Below are 15,324 nucleotides of genomic sequence, written 5' to 3' on the forward strand. Positions count from 1 at the left end.
CCCCAGGGCCCCTTGCCGGAGAACTGGCTTTCCCTCTTTGGAGCAGGGCTAGTGATTAGCGTGAGCGGCACAGCGGTCAGTGATCATGCAGCTGGGTTGATTGGAAAAGTGTGAATGCAGCTGTCAGCTTCAGCAGAGCGTCTCCATTTTTGGGCGCAGGGCCAAGACTCGTAATTTCGTCTTCACCAAGATATCCCCCTTGGACAACTTCTATTTCCTTCGTAACTTCAACTCCTTGCTCGCTTGAGTGCATTTCACCCCGTCCCGGAAGGTCAAGAGACACAGCTCTCAAAATCCCACTCCGAGTCACAACCTCTTGGGCTAGTCCTGGTCAAAATGAAGACGCCCTTGATATTTCTACTTCACCTTGGTCTTCTCCAGAGATGCCTGGGCAAGAAGTGCTACTACCCAGGAGGCGTAGAGGCGCCCGGCGACTTACCCTGTGATACGGAAGCCGAGAATAGTCCGTGTTGTGCCGGTGGGAAAATCGCCGGGGCCTGCCTTGCGAACAAACTTTGCTTGGCCAAGGGGAATCCAGACTGGTACGCTCGGGGATCGTGTACCGACCCGACATTCGAGGCGCCGGAGTGCCCCAAGTTCTGCTTGAGTGAGTCCGCTATATGCGTGCAGAATACCCACTGGAAAGACTCTCCCTGCTGACTCGGATATTCCAGGCCATGAGGGCCGAGGGTGGAATTTGGATTACTGCTTTGGTCAGACCGGTTCTGAGACAGCTTTTTGCTGCGAGGGGGATCCCAACTGTTGTGCAGCAGGCCGCCTGGAGATCCAACCGGCGCCTACAAACGTGTGGGCTTTATGGAACGGTGCAGTGTCACGGTACGACGTCGTCACTCCGCTCGCAACAGCAAAGGAGACATCATCCACTCCGACGAGTTCTGCTTCAAGTTCGGGTACGACCTCGTCCGAAGAAACCACCTCGGCATCAACCACCGGAACCGCAGCAGGAGGAGACCAGTCAGACGCCACGGGCTCCGCAAACTCCAACTCAAACGCAAACTCGAACGAATCCACCGGACTATCCACCGGCGCTCAGGCAGGAATTGGGGTTGGTGTCGCTGCCGGTGTTCTCCTCCTGGCGGCCGTGGCATTCTTGTGGTGGAGGATGAACCGGATGCAGAAGGGCATGCTGGCGGCCCAGCAACTGGCGGCCCAGCAACAGGCGGACCGGCAACAACCGCCCGCCGCGTACCCGCTACCGGAAACGCCTGCGTACTATTCCCGGATCCCTGCTGAAAAGCACGAGCTCACGTCCGACAGGCCTGCCCAGGAATTGGCAGGTCAACACTATTATGTCCAGGTGGACACTAGGAGTGCCGCCGAGCTGAGCAGTCAGCCGGCATACACGCCGGCTGAGTCCCCAGCCGTCGGCCGTAACTACGGACCATGATGAAGTCGGCGTTTGTTGTACACATCTGAGCCTTCGTTGTAGATAATTGGATCTCGGTGGTGAGGTGAGGCATGGGAGATAGATTTCCCGTATTAATGACGATATAGACCATCACCCCCATGTGTTGCCTCCCCCTAACCAGCCGACAGCTTACTCCCTCACAAACACGCCCGCCATCCCCATGCCCGTCCCAATACACATACTCACCACACCCACCTCCCCGCCAGTCCTCCCCAGCCCATGCATAAGCGTGCTCACCATCCGCGCGCCCGTCGCGCCCAGCGGGTGGCCCAGCGCAATGGCACCACCATCCGGGTTAACCTTCCCATCCACCAACGCCTGCTCCAACCCCAGCTCCCGCACGCAGTAAATCGCCTGGCTCGCAAACGCCTCATTGATCTCCCACCGATCCACATCGGCATTGCTCAGCCCCAGCTGGCCCAGCACCTTGGGAATCGCCAGCGCCGGCCCCACGCCCATCTCATCCGGCTTGCACCCGACCACCGACGCCGCCACAAACTTCCCCATAATACTATCCGCCAGCCCCAGCTGCGTAGCCGTGCTCCTCCGCATCAACAACGTCGCCGCCGCACCATCACTAATCTGGCTCGAATTCCCCGCCGTGCTCGTACCATCCTCTTTAAACGCGGGCTTCAGCTTCGCCAACGCCTCCACCGACGCCCCCTCCCTGATCCCATCATCCCTCGTCACCGTCACCACCTTCTCCTCCCCCACCTTCTCCCCCTTCCTATCCACCTCCTGAAACCGCGTCGTGACCGGCACAATCTCCGCCTCAAACGCCCCGGCCTCCCGCGCGCGCGCCGCCCGCGCATGCGATTCCACCGCAAAAGCGTCCTGCTCCGCCCGCGACACGCCATACCGGCTCGCCACGTTCTCGCTGGTCAGCCCCATGGGCATGACACAATCCACCGCATCCTTGACGGGACTCTCCCGCAGCGCGGGCCACACATCGACGGGGATGGCCTTGGAGGCGTAGTTGCGGGTCATGCTCTCCATGCCGGCGCCGATGCCGACGTCGATCATGCTGGTGCGGATCTGGGCGGCGACGAGGGCGATGGATTGGAGGGAGGAGGCGCAGGCGCGGTTGGCGGTGTATAAGGAGGTGGAGGTGGTGTTGAAGCCGACGTGGTTCATGGCCATGCGGGCGGCCTTGGAGCCGCCGAGCTCGTTGAGGACGACGCCGACGGCCACGTCGTCGATGGCGGCGGGGTCGAGCTGCGGGTTCTTGTCGAGGGTGGCGCGCAGGACGACGGAGAGCAGTTCTTCGGGGTAGGCGTCTTTGAGCTGGCCGCGGTAGGAGCGGCAGATGGGGGTGCGCAGGGAGGAGAGGATGACGACGTCGGTGGGGGCTTTGGTGAGGACGGCCTTGAGGCCTTTGGGGAGGGCGGCCATGGTGATGTTGCTGTTGCTGTCGTGGGTGAGGTTGGGAACTTGTGGTGTTGAGTGAAAGGAACGACGTTGAGTGAGCTGGGAAGCTTCAATGGATGAATAGATGCAAGTCACACAGAGTTTCGGCAGTTGGGTTCAGCCAGATACGCGAACGAGAGTTGGCACCTCCAGTCACTCGACCACTTCATAGAAAACAGTAATGAACGCTGACTGGAAAGATAAATAAACCAAAAATCCACAAACCTTCCCGACGGCACTACGCTCGGGACAACTCGGGGCCGCGAGGCCGACGAAGATCCAAAGCGAACCTCGCGGCAAGTGCAATTGCAGAGGGGGAAAACACAATCCCGGGAGGCAAAACGGCGGCAATGCAGCTCGGCAGCGTGTGGTCCCCACCGTGGGGTACCGAGTCCGAAAGCCAACAGGGGCTCTTGGCGGCGTCAGGGCCGGATTCAATATCCGAGTTATGGAACCGTCAAGTGTCACAACAACAGTTCAAGCCCTGATATGTTACTAGATCGGTGCTTAAAGTCCAAGAGCAATCGTGGTTCAATTGGTGTCTGTCTACCCTACAAGCCCGCAAACCCCGGAGCCAGTCTGAGGGGCATCCTCCACGACCGAGTCTGCAAACCAAGCCTCTGAATCCCATCGCCGGCCGCTGACTGAGCGCCGTTTTGCAGGTATCACGTCCGTTTTGAGAATAAAAATGCCGTTGCGCCGGTACTCCATAAGGATAAGCCCCAAACCCATATGCCACCACCCGAAGCTACCTGAAGTTAGATCTCTCTGCCATATTGTATCCCGAGGCCGACACGGCCAGGGTCTCTCAGCCCGCCGACCTCGCGCAACTTTTTGGTCGGGCTCGTGATGCGGTCATGCACCGAATACCCATCGGCCACCTCGCCATGATGGGCGCTGAACTTGCGCTTCCCCTGCGACGGTAGCCCGCCCTTATTCAAGCCGCCAAACAATTTCGCCTGCAGTTTGGCGCTCCTGTCCGCCGCCGCCGGTGTGCCATCCCTGGAGTTCCCAACCGAACCGGCAACTTCAAAACTCTCCCGCGCGTCACGCCGGAGCATCTCCGAGGCCGCCTGGCTGGCCTGGCTCTCGTAAATCTCCGCTTCTGCCTCCTCATCCGACAGACGCCGCCGCGAGGTTTGCGAATGTTGCGAGCCGCGGGAGACAAAGGATTGCAGTGCCTGACGGGCAAGCTCCTGGTTATCCTCGGCCGAAATCGTGCTCTCTCTGCTCTTGCGCCGATCCCGGCCCTTGGGCGTAGCGGGCGCATCGGGCACGAAGCGAGGTTGGCGCTGAGGCGGCTCGGTTTGTGGTACGAGATCGATCGACGGGAGGAGCCCTCTGTTGTTTGCTGGGGTACGGGCCATCGGCGTGGACGGCAAGGAAGACATGGACTGGACGTTGCGAGTGTGCTTTAACGGGATACGGGGTGCTGGGCGTTGGCCGACGACGGGGGTCGAAGGGGCGCTATTGTTGTCTTGCGTAAGTGCTTGAAGCAGGACGGCAAACCCTTCTTGGCTGTGGTCCCGATGGTTGTCTCGGTGCGCTGCCCTAGGCGTCTGCCGCGGGGTGGCTCGTTGCTGCTGAGGGCTTGTAGCTTGGGGCTTAGGCGTCACGGCCCCGTGAAACATACCTCCAGGGCTGCAGAGCAGGTGGAAGTGTTCGCGGTTCTCCCGGATGCGGTTCAGAAGCATCTCCCGATCGTCTGTCAGGGTGGCGATCTCGTCCTCCTTCTGCTGTATGACCTTCTTTGCCGCCTTGAACTTTTTGTGCAAAGTATCGTTTTCCTCCAACGCCAGTTCATGCAAAGCCCTAAGTTGCATGTACTTGGCTTGTGTCGACTCCGAAGCAGCGGTGATGTCGCGGCGAGCTTGGCGTGCGCATTCGGCTTGCTGCAGCACTTGCACCTCCTTCTTGGTCATCTCGTGCTCGACGGCGGCGCGTTTTGTGTCTTCTTCGGCACGGAGGGCGAGCATGTTAAATTGAAGCTTGTGGTGAGCGGCTTCCATCTTGAGTCGTGCCTGGTCAGCCATGCATGCCTGGAGCAAGCTTCGGAGCTCTTCGACAGACGCATCGGCAATCTGGGATTGGGTCGGGGAGATAAAATCGCCCGGCACGCTTTCACGCTTGACGCCGTTGATACCGGTCGCCGGCGGCGAAAAAATACCGGAGCGTTGCAGATTGACCGCACCGGCGCCAACAGTGTTGGTTACCTGGGAGGAGGGAGGCGGGGTCAGCGACGATGGGATGACGGACGTCGCCGCACGATCTTCATTGAGCTCGGTTTTGAACGAAGACCCCGGGTCTATCGGGGAACCCGGCGCCTCTGTCGGGGGAAAACTCTGCTGCGACGAAGCAATAATAGAATCATCATCGAGCGGAGTGGTTGGTTCGTCGATAAGGGCGACCTGCCCCGCGTCGGCGAGGCCATTGGCCATCTGCGCAGATGGCTCAGCGTCTGGTGACATCTTGAATGATAGAAGCAAGCTGATTATCGAGTGTATCAGTTGATTTTTGGGAAAGGTAAAGGGGCCAGAAATGTATGTCGACCAGGCGTTGCGAGATGCAGCAGCAGTTCGGCTGTCAATTCGCTGAATGCAGCTGCGCAATGGCACTGGACCACGTCACCCGACCTTCTGTAGGTGGCAGAAGAGGGGACCAAGCGATTGACCAGTGGTGGTAGAGGTAACACGTAAAATCTCAGGAGTTGATAAAGACGCTTTTTTTCCTGAGTTCTTGCGCTCGCGATGTTGGCAATCCGAATGTTGATCCGAGCAAACGCGGGATGGCAGCGGGAATTGCCAGTGTTGAGGTGGAGAATCCCCAGCCTGCTTGGGATGTGCCTGGCCGTTGCCCAGTGGATGAAAGCTGAGGGCAAGAACGAAGGGGCTGGCCTGCCTCCGCTAGCCCAAAAGGTCCAGGATACCGCCGACTGCCACCGCCTTGGCTTAGTGGGGCATTCCCCAATCTGTCAGGGGCTCAGCGCCGAGGAACCTGGAATTGAGAGTTTGGAGACAGCATCCATGTTTTTGTTTTTTGAATGTGTGAAGCCAAGGGCAACAACAATGGCACAAATACTTTGTACATATAATCCCAACCGTGCCATCTCGCGACAACAGCTCCCAACAAAATCCACAGCGATAGTTCCCATTACAATCTAGATACTAACCCACACACTACAGAAACACACAACTCTGTTCCACTCACTCAACCAACCAACCTAAGCCAGCACCAACCCAGCCGCCGCAACACCCGCTGCCACAACCCCAAACACCGCCTTGCCAACCACCGCCGCCGTCGGCACCGCAGCAGCAAGCGACACGGTGCTCTGCGCAGCCACACCCTCACCATCGCCCTCACCCGTCGGCACGGGTCTAACCACGCCATCAACCGTCTCAACCGCCGTCATGACCTGAGTCAACGTCGCCATCGGCTTCCGACCTCCACCCGTCGCCGTCGCAGCCGACGACTTGCCGCCCTCACCATCATCCTCATCCTCATCATCACTATCACCCCCAGCCCCCGCCGCACCCGTCTCCTCGACATCCTTCGTCCTGCTCGCCGTCCGCGACACAGCTGCGGTACCCCCACCCAGCGTGACCGTCACCGTCCCCTTCGCCCCGCCCGTCACACCCACACTCACACCAACCCCATTCCCACCATCCTCCCCCTCCCCATCACCCCCCTCACCCTCACCCTCACTATCCTCCCCATCATCCCCAGCACCACCCGGCACAGCCGTCGGCGTAGCCTGCGCCCCCTCAAACCCCTCCCAAAACTTCGGCGTCACCGTCTCCGTGCCCTTATACGCCGGACACCCGGGCACCGTCTTGGGCGGCGCGCGCCCCCCACCACAGTCCACCGGCTCACACAGCTCTCCGGTGCCGGGGACATACCAGATGGTGGTGTGGGCGGCGGGCAGCGCGGTGGAGACGCAGCCGGCGTAGTCGGTGCGGGCGGCGACGGGCTGGCCGGAGGCGGCGAGCAGGGCGAGGATGAGCGGGAGGGCGGTGGTGAGACGGGTGGTTGGGTTGGCCATTTTTGTGTTTGGTTTTGCTTTTTGGTTGTTGGCTGTTGTGTTGTCTTATTTCTGGTGGTTGGTGGTTCTCGTAGTTGTGATGCCCGCAGCGATGCTTTCCTCGCAGTGATCGTGGTTGTTGCAGTAGTAAAAGAGTGTCGTTGTCCGCCTGTAAACGAGTGACTGATGCCGTGGCAATGAGCGAAGACAGTTGGATGAACAAAAGACAGAAACAGACAGAAGACCTCGGACGGAGAGAAGGAAATATCCGTGAGACACAGGTTCCGCTCCGCAGTTAGGCGGTCAGGCTCAAAAGAGTCATCTCGCCACAAACTCAGCTAACAGGGGCTGGCCCCAACCAACGAGATTGTCATCAACACTAACTAGCAAACACAGACAAAAAGGAAAAAGGGGCAGTGTCTTGGCTGATATCCGATTCTATTCTATGCAAAAGCACCAAGCAACGCTGTTTATTACGCTGTGTATACCGTTAACCATACGCCAGAAAAGATAAAAAAAAACAATTCCGAGCCGACGCCTTCCGTCTCGCCTTAAAAACACCACTCTGTGCAGTTGGTGGCACGCACACCGACACACTTATTGTGGTCGTCAAAATAATGATAAACCACCGGCGCCCGCACCTCGTTCCCGTAGACGTCACCGCCATACGAGAAGTAGTTCTGGCTCGCGTCAAGCGGGATCGAAACGATGTCATCGGCATTGCCGACGACCCAGAGGGATTCCATGCCTGTAGCACCGGGGATGGTCAGCAAACAAACACAAGCCGAATCCGCATAACTATGCAACTAGTGCCAGCATAACTCACCCATGAGCATGTGGCCAAGAACATGGCAGTGCACCATCCACACGCCGGGGTGAGACATGCGCATGCGCCACGCCCTCCACCCGGCCGGCGCGCCGGGCTCCACCTGGCCGTCGCCGTACCGGTACAGCATCGTCGTGTCGCGCCTGATCGGCTTGTAATTCAGTTCGGCCAGCTTGGCATTGTTCGCGGCGGCGTCGTACTCGCCCGGTCCGCCGCCGACGTCGTAGTAGTGGATGCCGTGGGCGTGGAAGGGGTGCGTCTCGACGATGCCCGCAGCACCGCTGTACTGTGAGCCGGTGTTCTGGATCACAATCTCGAGAACCTCATCCTTGCGCGCAGGGAAAAGCCTGGTGGCCGGGTCCCAGCCGTAGTTGGCCACGGCGGCGTCGTAGTCGGGGATGGCGGGCTGGCCGCGCTCGTAGATGTCGACGAGGACGGGCTTGTCGCGAGTCGAGTCGGTCCAAGACATGTGCGCGAGCTCCCACGTGAGGCGGCCAGTGGTGGGGTCAAGCTTTTCCTCAGCGAGGAGGGTTACGCGTCTGGTGACCTCTTCGGCAGTGGGACAGGAGTTGCCAGCCTCCGGATCGAGGGGCTGGAGGGTGTATTCAAGCCAGTTGTTGACCTCGGTAGGGAGTTCGAGGACCGGAGCGGGGGGCGCAGCGGGGACCGCCGAGTCGAGATTGTACCGGAGTACGCCATAGCCGCGGTAGGGATCGGGACGGTCGCGAGTTTCGAACTGGAGGAAGTAGGTGCACCTGTCTCCGAGCTCTTCGACCGTCTTGGTTTGCAGAAGGACGTCGAATCGCTGGCCTCCGCCGAGTTGGAGGCGGTCGATGGCCACTGGCTCGTTGTACTCGCTACCATCGACTTGAATGACGGCCATGTTGTGGTGATCCTCGAAGCCCATCGACAGGAGGGACAGACCGGTGGCACCGATGAAGCGGAACCGGTATGTCTTGCCCGGCTCAACGTCGATAACCGGGAGGGTGCAGTCGCCGGAGGGTTTGATCTGGTCATCGCCCAGTTGCCCATTCCAAGAGTCCGAAGTCCCGTTGACGGCACCAGAGCCGAAAAAGCGGCGGCTGCCGAAAAATCCGTTGGCTTCACCCAGCGGGCCCTCGATGGCCGTCTGGTTCAGGGCAACGCCTTTGCCGTTCAGCACGACGCCACTGGTCTCTCCCATCCAGGTGAATGGGTTGGCTAGGAGGCCCTGGATCATGTCCTGGTCCTTTCGTTGGAAGTGGTCCTGGAACAACAGGATTCGCTCATCGTCGTAATCGTAAGGTGACCCGCCACAGTCCTCAACGATTAACGGGCCGGTGCAGCTCAGGGCCTGCAGGCCAACGTGCGAATGATAGAAGTAGGAACCAGCGTCCTCCAGTTCGGTCGCAATCTCGTAATCGAAGAAGTGGCCCGGGGGAATGGGCCACTGGGATGCTCCGAGGGTGCCGTCCGCGAAGGGTGCGAATCGTTGGGAGAGGCCATGCCAGTGCTAGAAATCCGGTCAGCCAAAGATGCATTGCCATGAAGGTGCGTCTCTGCTTTGCTTACCATGGTGAGGTTTTGATCTGGAATATCATTGTAGACTCTGATCCAGGTCCTCGCCCCAGGCAGCAGACGAACAGCTGGTCCCGGGGACGTCCCATTGACCACCACACTCTCTCGACTCTCACAAGCAGACGGCACTTCGGCGACGGCTATCCTGAGTATATGGTCTGGCTGGAACTGGTCATCGTGGACGACAGTCTCAGCAAACACGGCGGCCAGAGAACCGGCAAAGAGAAATGAAGAAAATTTACTAAGTAACATGTTGACTGTGTTTGCGAGATGATAGAGATGGTAAAGTCGGTGGTGACGATAAGACGGAACGGAGAGAAGAGAGAAGCTGGTCCGAGGCGAGCGACATTTTGACCTTTGGGCACCATCGAGCCTCGTTCGGTGCGCGCTTGCCCTGTGTTTGGTGTTTGAAGAATTCGGCAAGACATTCCGAGCGGCTCATCTGCCGGGTTGGAGTTGCACCCGCCGGGATGGTGCAGAATATGAGAAGGACGCTCTTTCCATGTCAGGAGGCGGGAAAGTTCGACTGCCAGTAACTATGGTGAACGGAGGCTCTCGGAGCGGAGTGCTGTTCCTTGGTCGAAGAGGGGAAGGCGCGTGTGTTGAGGACGGGAGATTAGTGGCAAGAAACCACACGGACGAGCTCTGGGGTCTCTCAAGGCAGGTACCCGTGATGTGTTGATCAAAATGGCTTGCCCGGTCAAGGCGATCGCTCTGGGCTCCATAGCTCCGTCGTTGGATATATTCATTCACCTAGCTCACCATTTGGAATGCAACCGGATGGCTAAGCTCGAAGCAGTAACCGTTCAAGATGTCGGTCGGGTGGAAGCATGTGCATCCTGCCTCGGCGGATGCAGTGTCCGGACTTGAACTGCAAACATGTTGCTGGCCTCCTTTGAGCTCAAGTCCGAGCTGCGCCTGGCCTGGCACTGCAGTCTGCAAGTCACCCACGTTGTGTCACGTTACTTGACATCTTTGCACCAGTCGTGAGACTCTGGAGGGTGGGGGGGAATAAGATAATACCTATTTAAGAATGCAATCGTCACGGAACCTGTAGATAAAGCAATGGCGGCATCTTGTGAGAGTGAGAACTAGAAACCATCCACAGTTGGTTGGTGTCAATTCGGTGGTGTTGAAGTGTTCAGAAGCGTACTGATCGGCCTGACATGGAGGCAGGCACGTGGTGGGGGAGGAACGGCCCGGGAGCCCTAGAGGGGTGCTGACAGGGGGAGGGGAGCACCCTCTGGCCAAAAAGACCGAACCTCGCAAAGTACCTAGGTAAGCAAGAAGCAAAGAAAAGAGGAAGAAATGAAGGAAATTACGAAAAGGCAGAAAGATGAAGAAACCCGAGCAAAATAAATCCAATAAAAGAAACCGAGTAAAAAATAAAAATAAAAATAAAAAAAGTAGATTTTGGGCTTCCGAATGGCTTTCTTTTCATTTCTCTAGTCGAAGGTTTCGCCGGCACCCACACTTTGAGTTTGGCTTTTTGTGCCCATGGGGCGGGGAGAAAGTAAATTACAGGGCCGGGCAGCTGCCCCTCACAAGCTCAATCCGAGGCTCGACGTCACACCTCAGCAAGTTTCTCGCATTGTAGAGGCTCTCGGCTGATCACCAACTCCGTCATTCCAGCTTACCTAGGTAGAAATTATTTCTTCTAGCATGGCTTGCTAAAATCTTATATCCTCCAAACCCCGGTAATGAACCTCTTAATTTTCGTGAGAATATTATCCGTTCATCCTAGAGATTATCATCATCATCATCATTATTATTATCGCTCGGCCTAGAACAGCCCTAAACTCCTCGACTCGCAGCCTCGCCACGTTTCAATCAACCCCGGAAAGGATACGTCAGCATGGAAGCCCCGGGAACAGATGGGCCTATGGAACATACCATTCTCGCCCCTGAACCCTCCACAACAACCCTAACTCCATCCCAACTCCATGCCCTCTTCGATATCCTCACCCATCACGAAACCTATGCCGAGGTAGAAAGCTTCAAGGACCCCCGTGCCATATCCGAGTATGGGTATCCGTTTGCTCGCCGCTCCTCCGAAGCCGGCAGCGCGCCGTCATACGCCGTAAACTCGGCAGCGCCATTGCTCGCCGACTTCCTACGAAGCGTTGTGTTACCGTTCCCAGGCGTTCGAGATCTGCCTGCCGAGTTTTGGCATATAAGGTTCCAGGGCATCCTTGAGAAGCTTGCGGAGGCGGAGCTTTCAGAATCATACGACAAAGGTGTGTTGGGCACTCGAAAGACGCTGGCTACTGCGTTCTCGGCGATCCACGAAGCCGTTTCGAGGGGGATCCTCGGGGGGGTTGAAAATGGCGCAAACCGAAACCTCCACGGAGAGTATGACCGGTCCGAAGCCCAAGATCTGGCCCGAGCATGGGAGGACGGCGTACAGGAACTCGTTTACGGGGATTTGATCGATGAACTATTCGCTTGCGCGGCCGAGAAGAATAGTCTTGAGGAGCACTCCCCAGCGGTCCAGGCTGCTGCAGACTACATCATACTCCAGTGAGTTCGAACGGTGCATCAGGCGGCTAGAGGTTAACCTGAGTTTAGCCTGGCAACCTTGATACACTATGTCTTCATATTGTCACCCGAAGGGCCCTATCTGTTGAAGCTGCTGGAAAACGTTCACAAGCTGCTACCGTACTCCATGGTCAAGCAGACACTCCGCATCGGCAACGCAGCTAGCATGCTGAACGGGATGGTACGTCTGCTCCTAGCCAAAATGGGCGTAGGCGCCCTGTCGAACTGGGTCGGCCTGACACAAAATGCCGACGACGGCATGAATCTGCTCCAAAGGTATGGGTTTATTGGTTTGATTGTTGGAACTCAAGGTTAACTTCTGCAGGATCGTTTGGCTAGTTTTGTCCTGGGACGCTTCCGAGTTTCGCAAATCCGCTGATGCCATCGAGAAAGCAAAAGGGGCTTCGAAAGAGCAGCTTGCTGCGATCAAGGAGTATCTCAATATGACCAAGGATGAACACAACGAGATCCGGAAAGCCAACACCCAAAAGGCTCAATCAATAGCTGCCACAATTTTGGAGCGCTCTAACCCAAGCCTACTAACCTCGCTCACCGAAGCCCAACACACACAGTGCTTGGAGTACCTCTCTGCATTACTTGCGGCCCGAGACCGCGATGAGATCTCCAACGCGTTCTGCCGCCAGAACCCCGATCTGTTTACCCAGGCCGTCAAGGATGCCGTGTCAAGCTTCGAGTCCATAATCCGGGCCATCCACCAGAAAGTCGATCTCCGCGAGCACCTATCGGCCGGAGAGGGGTTCATAACTGCATTCATTAACGTCACCAGAGGCAAAAAGGGCTCCTCGGGCCTCCTGGGCTCGTTGACGCCGACCAAAGGCGATGCATCAGAGGCTCGGACCCCCTCGGTGGAGGACTACGTCGCCCTCCTCAGAAACAACCGCCAACTTCTCTACAACTGGCTGCACCAAGTGGCCAGCCAATGCCCCGAAATCCGGGAGGACTTTTGCGCCTGGGCCAAGGACACAATCACAGTGTTTCGGCAGCCCGACAACCCGCAAATTTCTGGAGTTCCCAAGTCTAACAACGAAAGCCGCCGCCCCGGAGCCGCAGGTGCCTTAAGCATCCCCCTACAGCATCTCTTCGCCGCCCTTCCGCCCCCAACCCAGGCCCGCGTCCTCCCTGCCATAGACGCCCACGCCGACTACCTCTCTCGCCTGGAAGCAATATCTCTATCCCGCATGCAACGCATCCTCGACAACATGTCCACCGACACCACCACCCTCAGCGCCGAAACCTCCACAACCGCCACAACCCCCACCGACCCCTCAGCCACTTCCGCAACCACACCAGAAACCACTACCACCACCACCTCCTACTTCTCCCCCTCCTACTGGTCCCGCTCCGGCCGCACCACCCCCCGCTCCCCCAGCCCGAACCCCACCACAAGCCACCATTCACTCGCGGCCCCTGCCCCCACCTCCTCAGCCGAAACCAACAGCAACACCAACAGGTCCTTCGCCGGTCCGGGCATGTACCTCGCCCGCTGGCAGCAGCTCATGGACGACACCGTCATCGCGCCGGCCAGCGCCACGCCGGGGGGCGGGCTGTTGAGGACGGGGAGGGATGTGAAGGGGGTGTTGGCGCGTGGGAAGACGGGGTCGGGGCGTGCGGCGGGGTTGGATGCGGGGGCGGTGGTGGTGGTGGTGGATCGGGGTGAGGAGGAGGAGCCTAGGGCGGTTGATGTTGCGTGCGTGGTGGAGGCGTTGGGGGAGGGGTTTAGGGGGTTGGTGAAGGGGTTGGTGAAGGGGGGTGGTGGGGGCATGGGGGTTTCGAATGCGTAGGGGTTCGTAGACGTGGTGGTTTGTATAGATACGAGTAGGTTAACCTGGGCTCAGCTGTGCCTACCGTGTGACCTCGCATGTGCAGCTCCCGGAATCCAGCATGCTATGGAAGCTGAGCACCTTGAAGCCTCGTACATCGACCAACTAACCGGCCCTGAATCAGTTGTCCGAACGGCGGGGGATGAATAAACTTCCAATCCCAGATTTACTAGGTCTGGCACTTGCCGTAGGTGCTTGCGTAACTGACTCCGTGAAGAAGCCTGCGCCTGCTCATATGTATTTCGTCCCATCTATCTACATTGTTGCATGGTATGATATTGACGTCAGATCGGGGCTTGAATAAGATGAATACAACTAGCGCACTTTTCAAGCCAGTATAAGAACCCTTCCTTTTCTCCCTCACCTTCCCCGTCTTTCTCAGTCCATCTTTCTCAGTCCATCTTTCTCAGTCCATCTTTCTCAGTCCATCTTTCTCAGTCCATCTTTCTCAGTCCATCTCCTAATTCCATCTCCCTCAATTGATGAGTTTCCCTTTATATATCCCCTTTAATACACCTCCTACATTGGTGTCGGGCTTAGTTCAAGGGCTATCGAAAGACTAGGTAGTAATACTATCCTATTTCTTCACACGAAATAAAGAACTCCGTTTCCATCAACAGCGGTAATGGCCTCGGAAACTGCCATGTCGGAGCAAGCAAGCACTACGGCAACCATCGACATAGCTCCGGGAGGTGATGTTGTGTTCATCGTCGGCCCTACCCAAAGAAGGCTAAGAGTCCACTCACTCTTGGTCAAAGAGGCATCGCCGGTTATGAAGGCAATGCTCGGTCCCAATTTTAGGGAGGGACACCAGCTCACCAAGAAGTATGAGGAAACAATTGACCCCGTACTGCTCCGGGACATTGCATGTAAGGGCACGCCTTCTAGTTGGGAAGATTGCACTACTTACACTGAACAACTAGTGATGCTGGCGGAAGAGCGGAACAGGCTGCAAATGAAAGTGTTAACGAGCGTGTTAGACACCTGCTCCTACGCCTCAGTCTTCTTTGGGGACTGGGCTTGGGCAGACAAGGTCGGTAAGTTCAAAGAGGACGCCGACGGGTTGGGGGGCAGGGGGAGCCAAGGAGTTAAGCCAACCGCCAAGGGCAATGACTTTGCATTTGACCAGCCAGCTCGCCGCTTTCAAAATATAGCGGCCTGGCTGGCACCGAAGCAGCACAGAACTGCAGGCGGGCTATGCTTGGGGTGCATTCGGCCGGGGTCGGAACACAAGTCCCACGAAACGGCACCAAAGAAATGGGGTATGTTCTGAGTACATTTGCTGCACGGCCGAATATTGTAATATTCTAACCATCTTCCTGCCCCTTCAGTTTGTCAGTTGTCTTAATGCCACATGCAGTGCATTGGGACATCTTCTGAGATACAATAGTTGCCGTTAAAATAACAACACGACTTGTATGTTAGAGTTACATGAGAAGGCGGACTCTTTTCGTTCACGGATGGAGATGATTTATCCTAGGGTCTACGACAACCCCCTTCTCCTCTGGCTCGCTTCTCTCTCAGCAACTGGATGATTCGCTACATCAAATAGGAAGACGTTGGGCTACTGCAGGCGTGACTAAAAGTTCCCAACGTCCCAACATGGGCAAGCTTTCAACTACCGTATCCATAGCCCGTAGGGTTTCGAACTCCCAACCAGCACTCTCGAGGCTTTTAAGAACGGGACACGTCAGAGTGGAACGTCAAG

General features: G+C 57.3%; 7 protein-coding genes across 7 annotated transcripts; 3 read left to right on the top strand and 4 right to left on the bottom strand.

Moving 5' to 3' along the window:
- Positions 1–99: 99 nt before the first annotated feature.
- F5144DRAFT_385379 (uncharacterized protein) lies at positions 100–1,483 on the top strand. The gene is made up of 2 exons (XM_066784661.1): positions 100–607; positions 675–1,483. Exons 1-2 carry the CDS (start codon positions 337–339, stop codon positions 1,406–1,408), a joined length of 1,005 nt encoding a protein of 334 aa, XP_066638747.1. The 5' UTR covers positions 100–336; the 3' UTR covers positions 1,409–1,483.
- A 75-nt stretch (positions 1,484–1,558) lies between these two features.
- F5144DRAFT_541090 (Thiolase, N-terminal domain-containing protein) lies at positions 1,559–3,142 on the bottom strand (the record flags this gene model as incomplete). The annotated part of the gene is made up of 1 exon (XM_066787156.1): positions 1,559–3,142. The coding sequence occupies exon 1, from the start codon at positions 2,819–2,821 to the stop codon at positions 1,559–1,561; it is 1,263 nt and encodes a 420-aa protein (XP_066638748.1). The 5' UTR covers positions 2,822–3,142.
- Positions 3,143–3,349: 207 nt separating this feature from the next.
- On the bottom strand, positions 3,350–5,773 carry F5144DRAFT_585688 (uncharacterized protein). The gene has a single exon (XM_066789710.1). The coding sequence runs from the start codon at positions 5,302–5,304 to the stop codon at positions 3,595–3,597; it is 1,710 nt and encodes a 569-aa protein (XP_066638749.1). The 5' UTR covers positions 5,305–5,773; the 3' UTR covers positions 3,350–3,594.
- A 253-nt stretch (positions 5,774–6,026) lies between these two features.
- F5144DRAFT_385408 (uncharacterized protein) lies at positions 6,027–7,267 on the bottom strand. Its single transcript, XM_066784662.1, has one exon. The coding sequence runs from the start codon at positions 6,873–6,875 to the stop codon at positions 6,057–6,059; it is 819 nt and encodes a 272-aa protein (XP_066638750.1). The 5' UTR covers positions 6,876–7,267; the 3' UTR covers positions 6,027–6,056.
- On the bottom strand, positions 7,268–9,631 carry F5144DRAFT_385415 (Cupredoxin). Its single transcript, XM_066784663.1, has 2 exons — positions 9,232–9,631; positions 7,268–9,172 (listed from the first exon to the last, which is right to left on the bottom strand). Exons 1-2 carry the CDS (start codon positions 9,487–9,489, stop codon positions 7,661–7,663), a joined length of 1,770 nt encoding a protein of 589 aa, XP_066638751.1. The 5' UTR covers positions 9,490–9,631; the 3' UTR covers positions 7,268–7,660.
- A 1,183-nt stretch (positions 9,632–10,814) lies between these two features.
- On the top strand, positions 10,815–14,012 carry F5144DRAFT_615842 (PX-associated-domain-containing protein). Its single transcript, XM_066791817.1, has 4 exons — positions 10,815–11,757; positions 11,806–12,051; positions 12,101–13,483; positions 13,632–14,012. The coding sequence occupies exons 1-4, from the start codon at positions 11,093–11,095 to the stop codon at positions 13,723–13,725; spliced, it is 2,388 nt and encodes a 795-aa protein (XP_066638752.1). The 5' UTR covers positions 10,815–11,092; the 3' UTR covers positions 13,726–14,012.
- Positions 14,013–14,051: 39 nt separating this feature from the next.
- On the top strand, positions 14,052–14,997 carry F5144DRAFT_585699 (uncharacterized protein). The gene is made up of 2 exons (XM_066789711.1): positions 14,052–14,485; positions 14,540–14,997. The coding sequence occupies exons 1-2, from the start codon at positions 14,242–14,244 to the stop codon at positions 14,887–14,889; spliced, it is 594 nt and encodes a 197-aa protein (XP_066638753.1). The 5' UTR covers positions 14,052–14,241; the 3' UTR covers positions 14,890–14,997.
- Positions 14,998–15,324: the final 327 nt, after the last annotated feature.

Source organism: Chaetomium tenue (genome assembly GCF_020726465.1).
Source record: "Chaetomium tenue strain MPI-SDFR-AT-0079 chromosome Unknown F5144scaffold_7, whole genome shotgun sequence".
Taxonomy (NCBI): Eukaryota; Fungi; Ascomycota; class Sordariomycetes; order Sordariales; family Chaetomiaceae; genus Chaetomium; species Chaetomium tenue.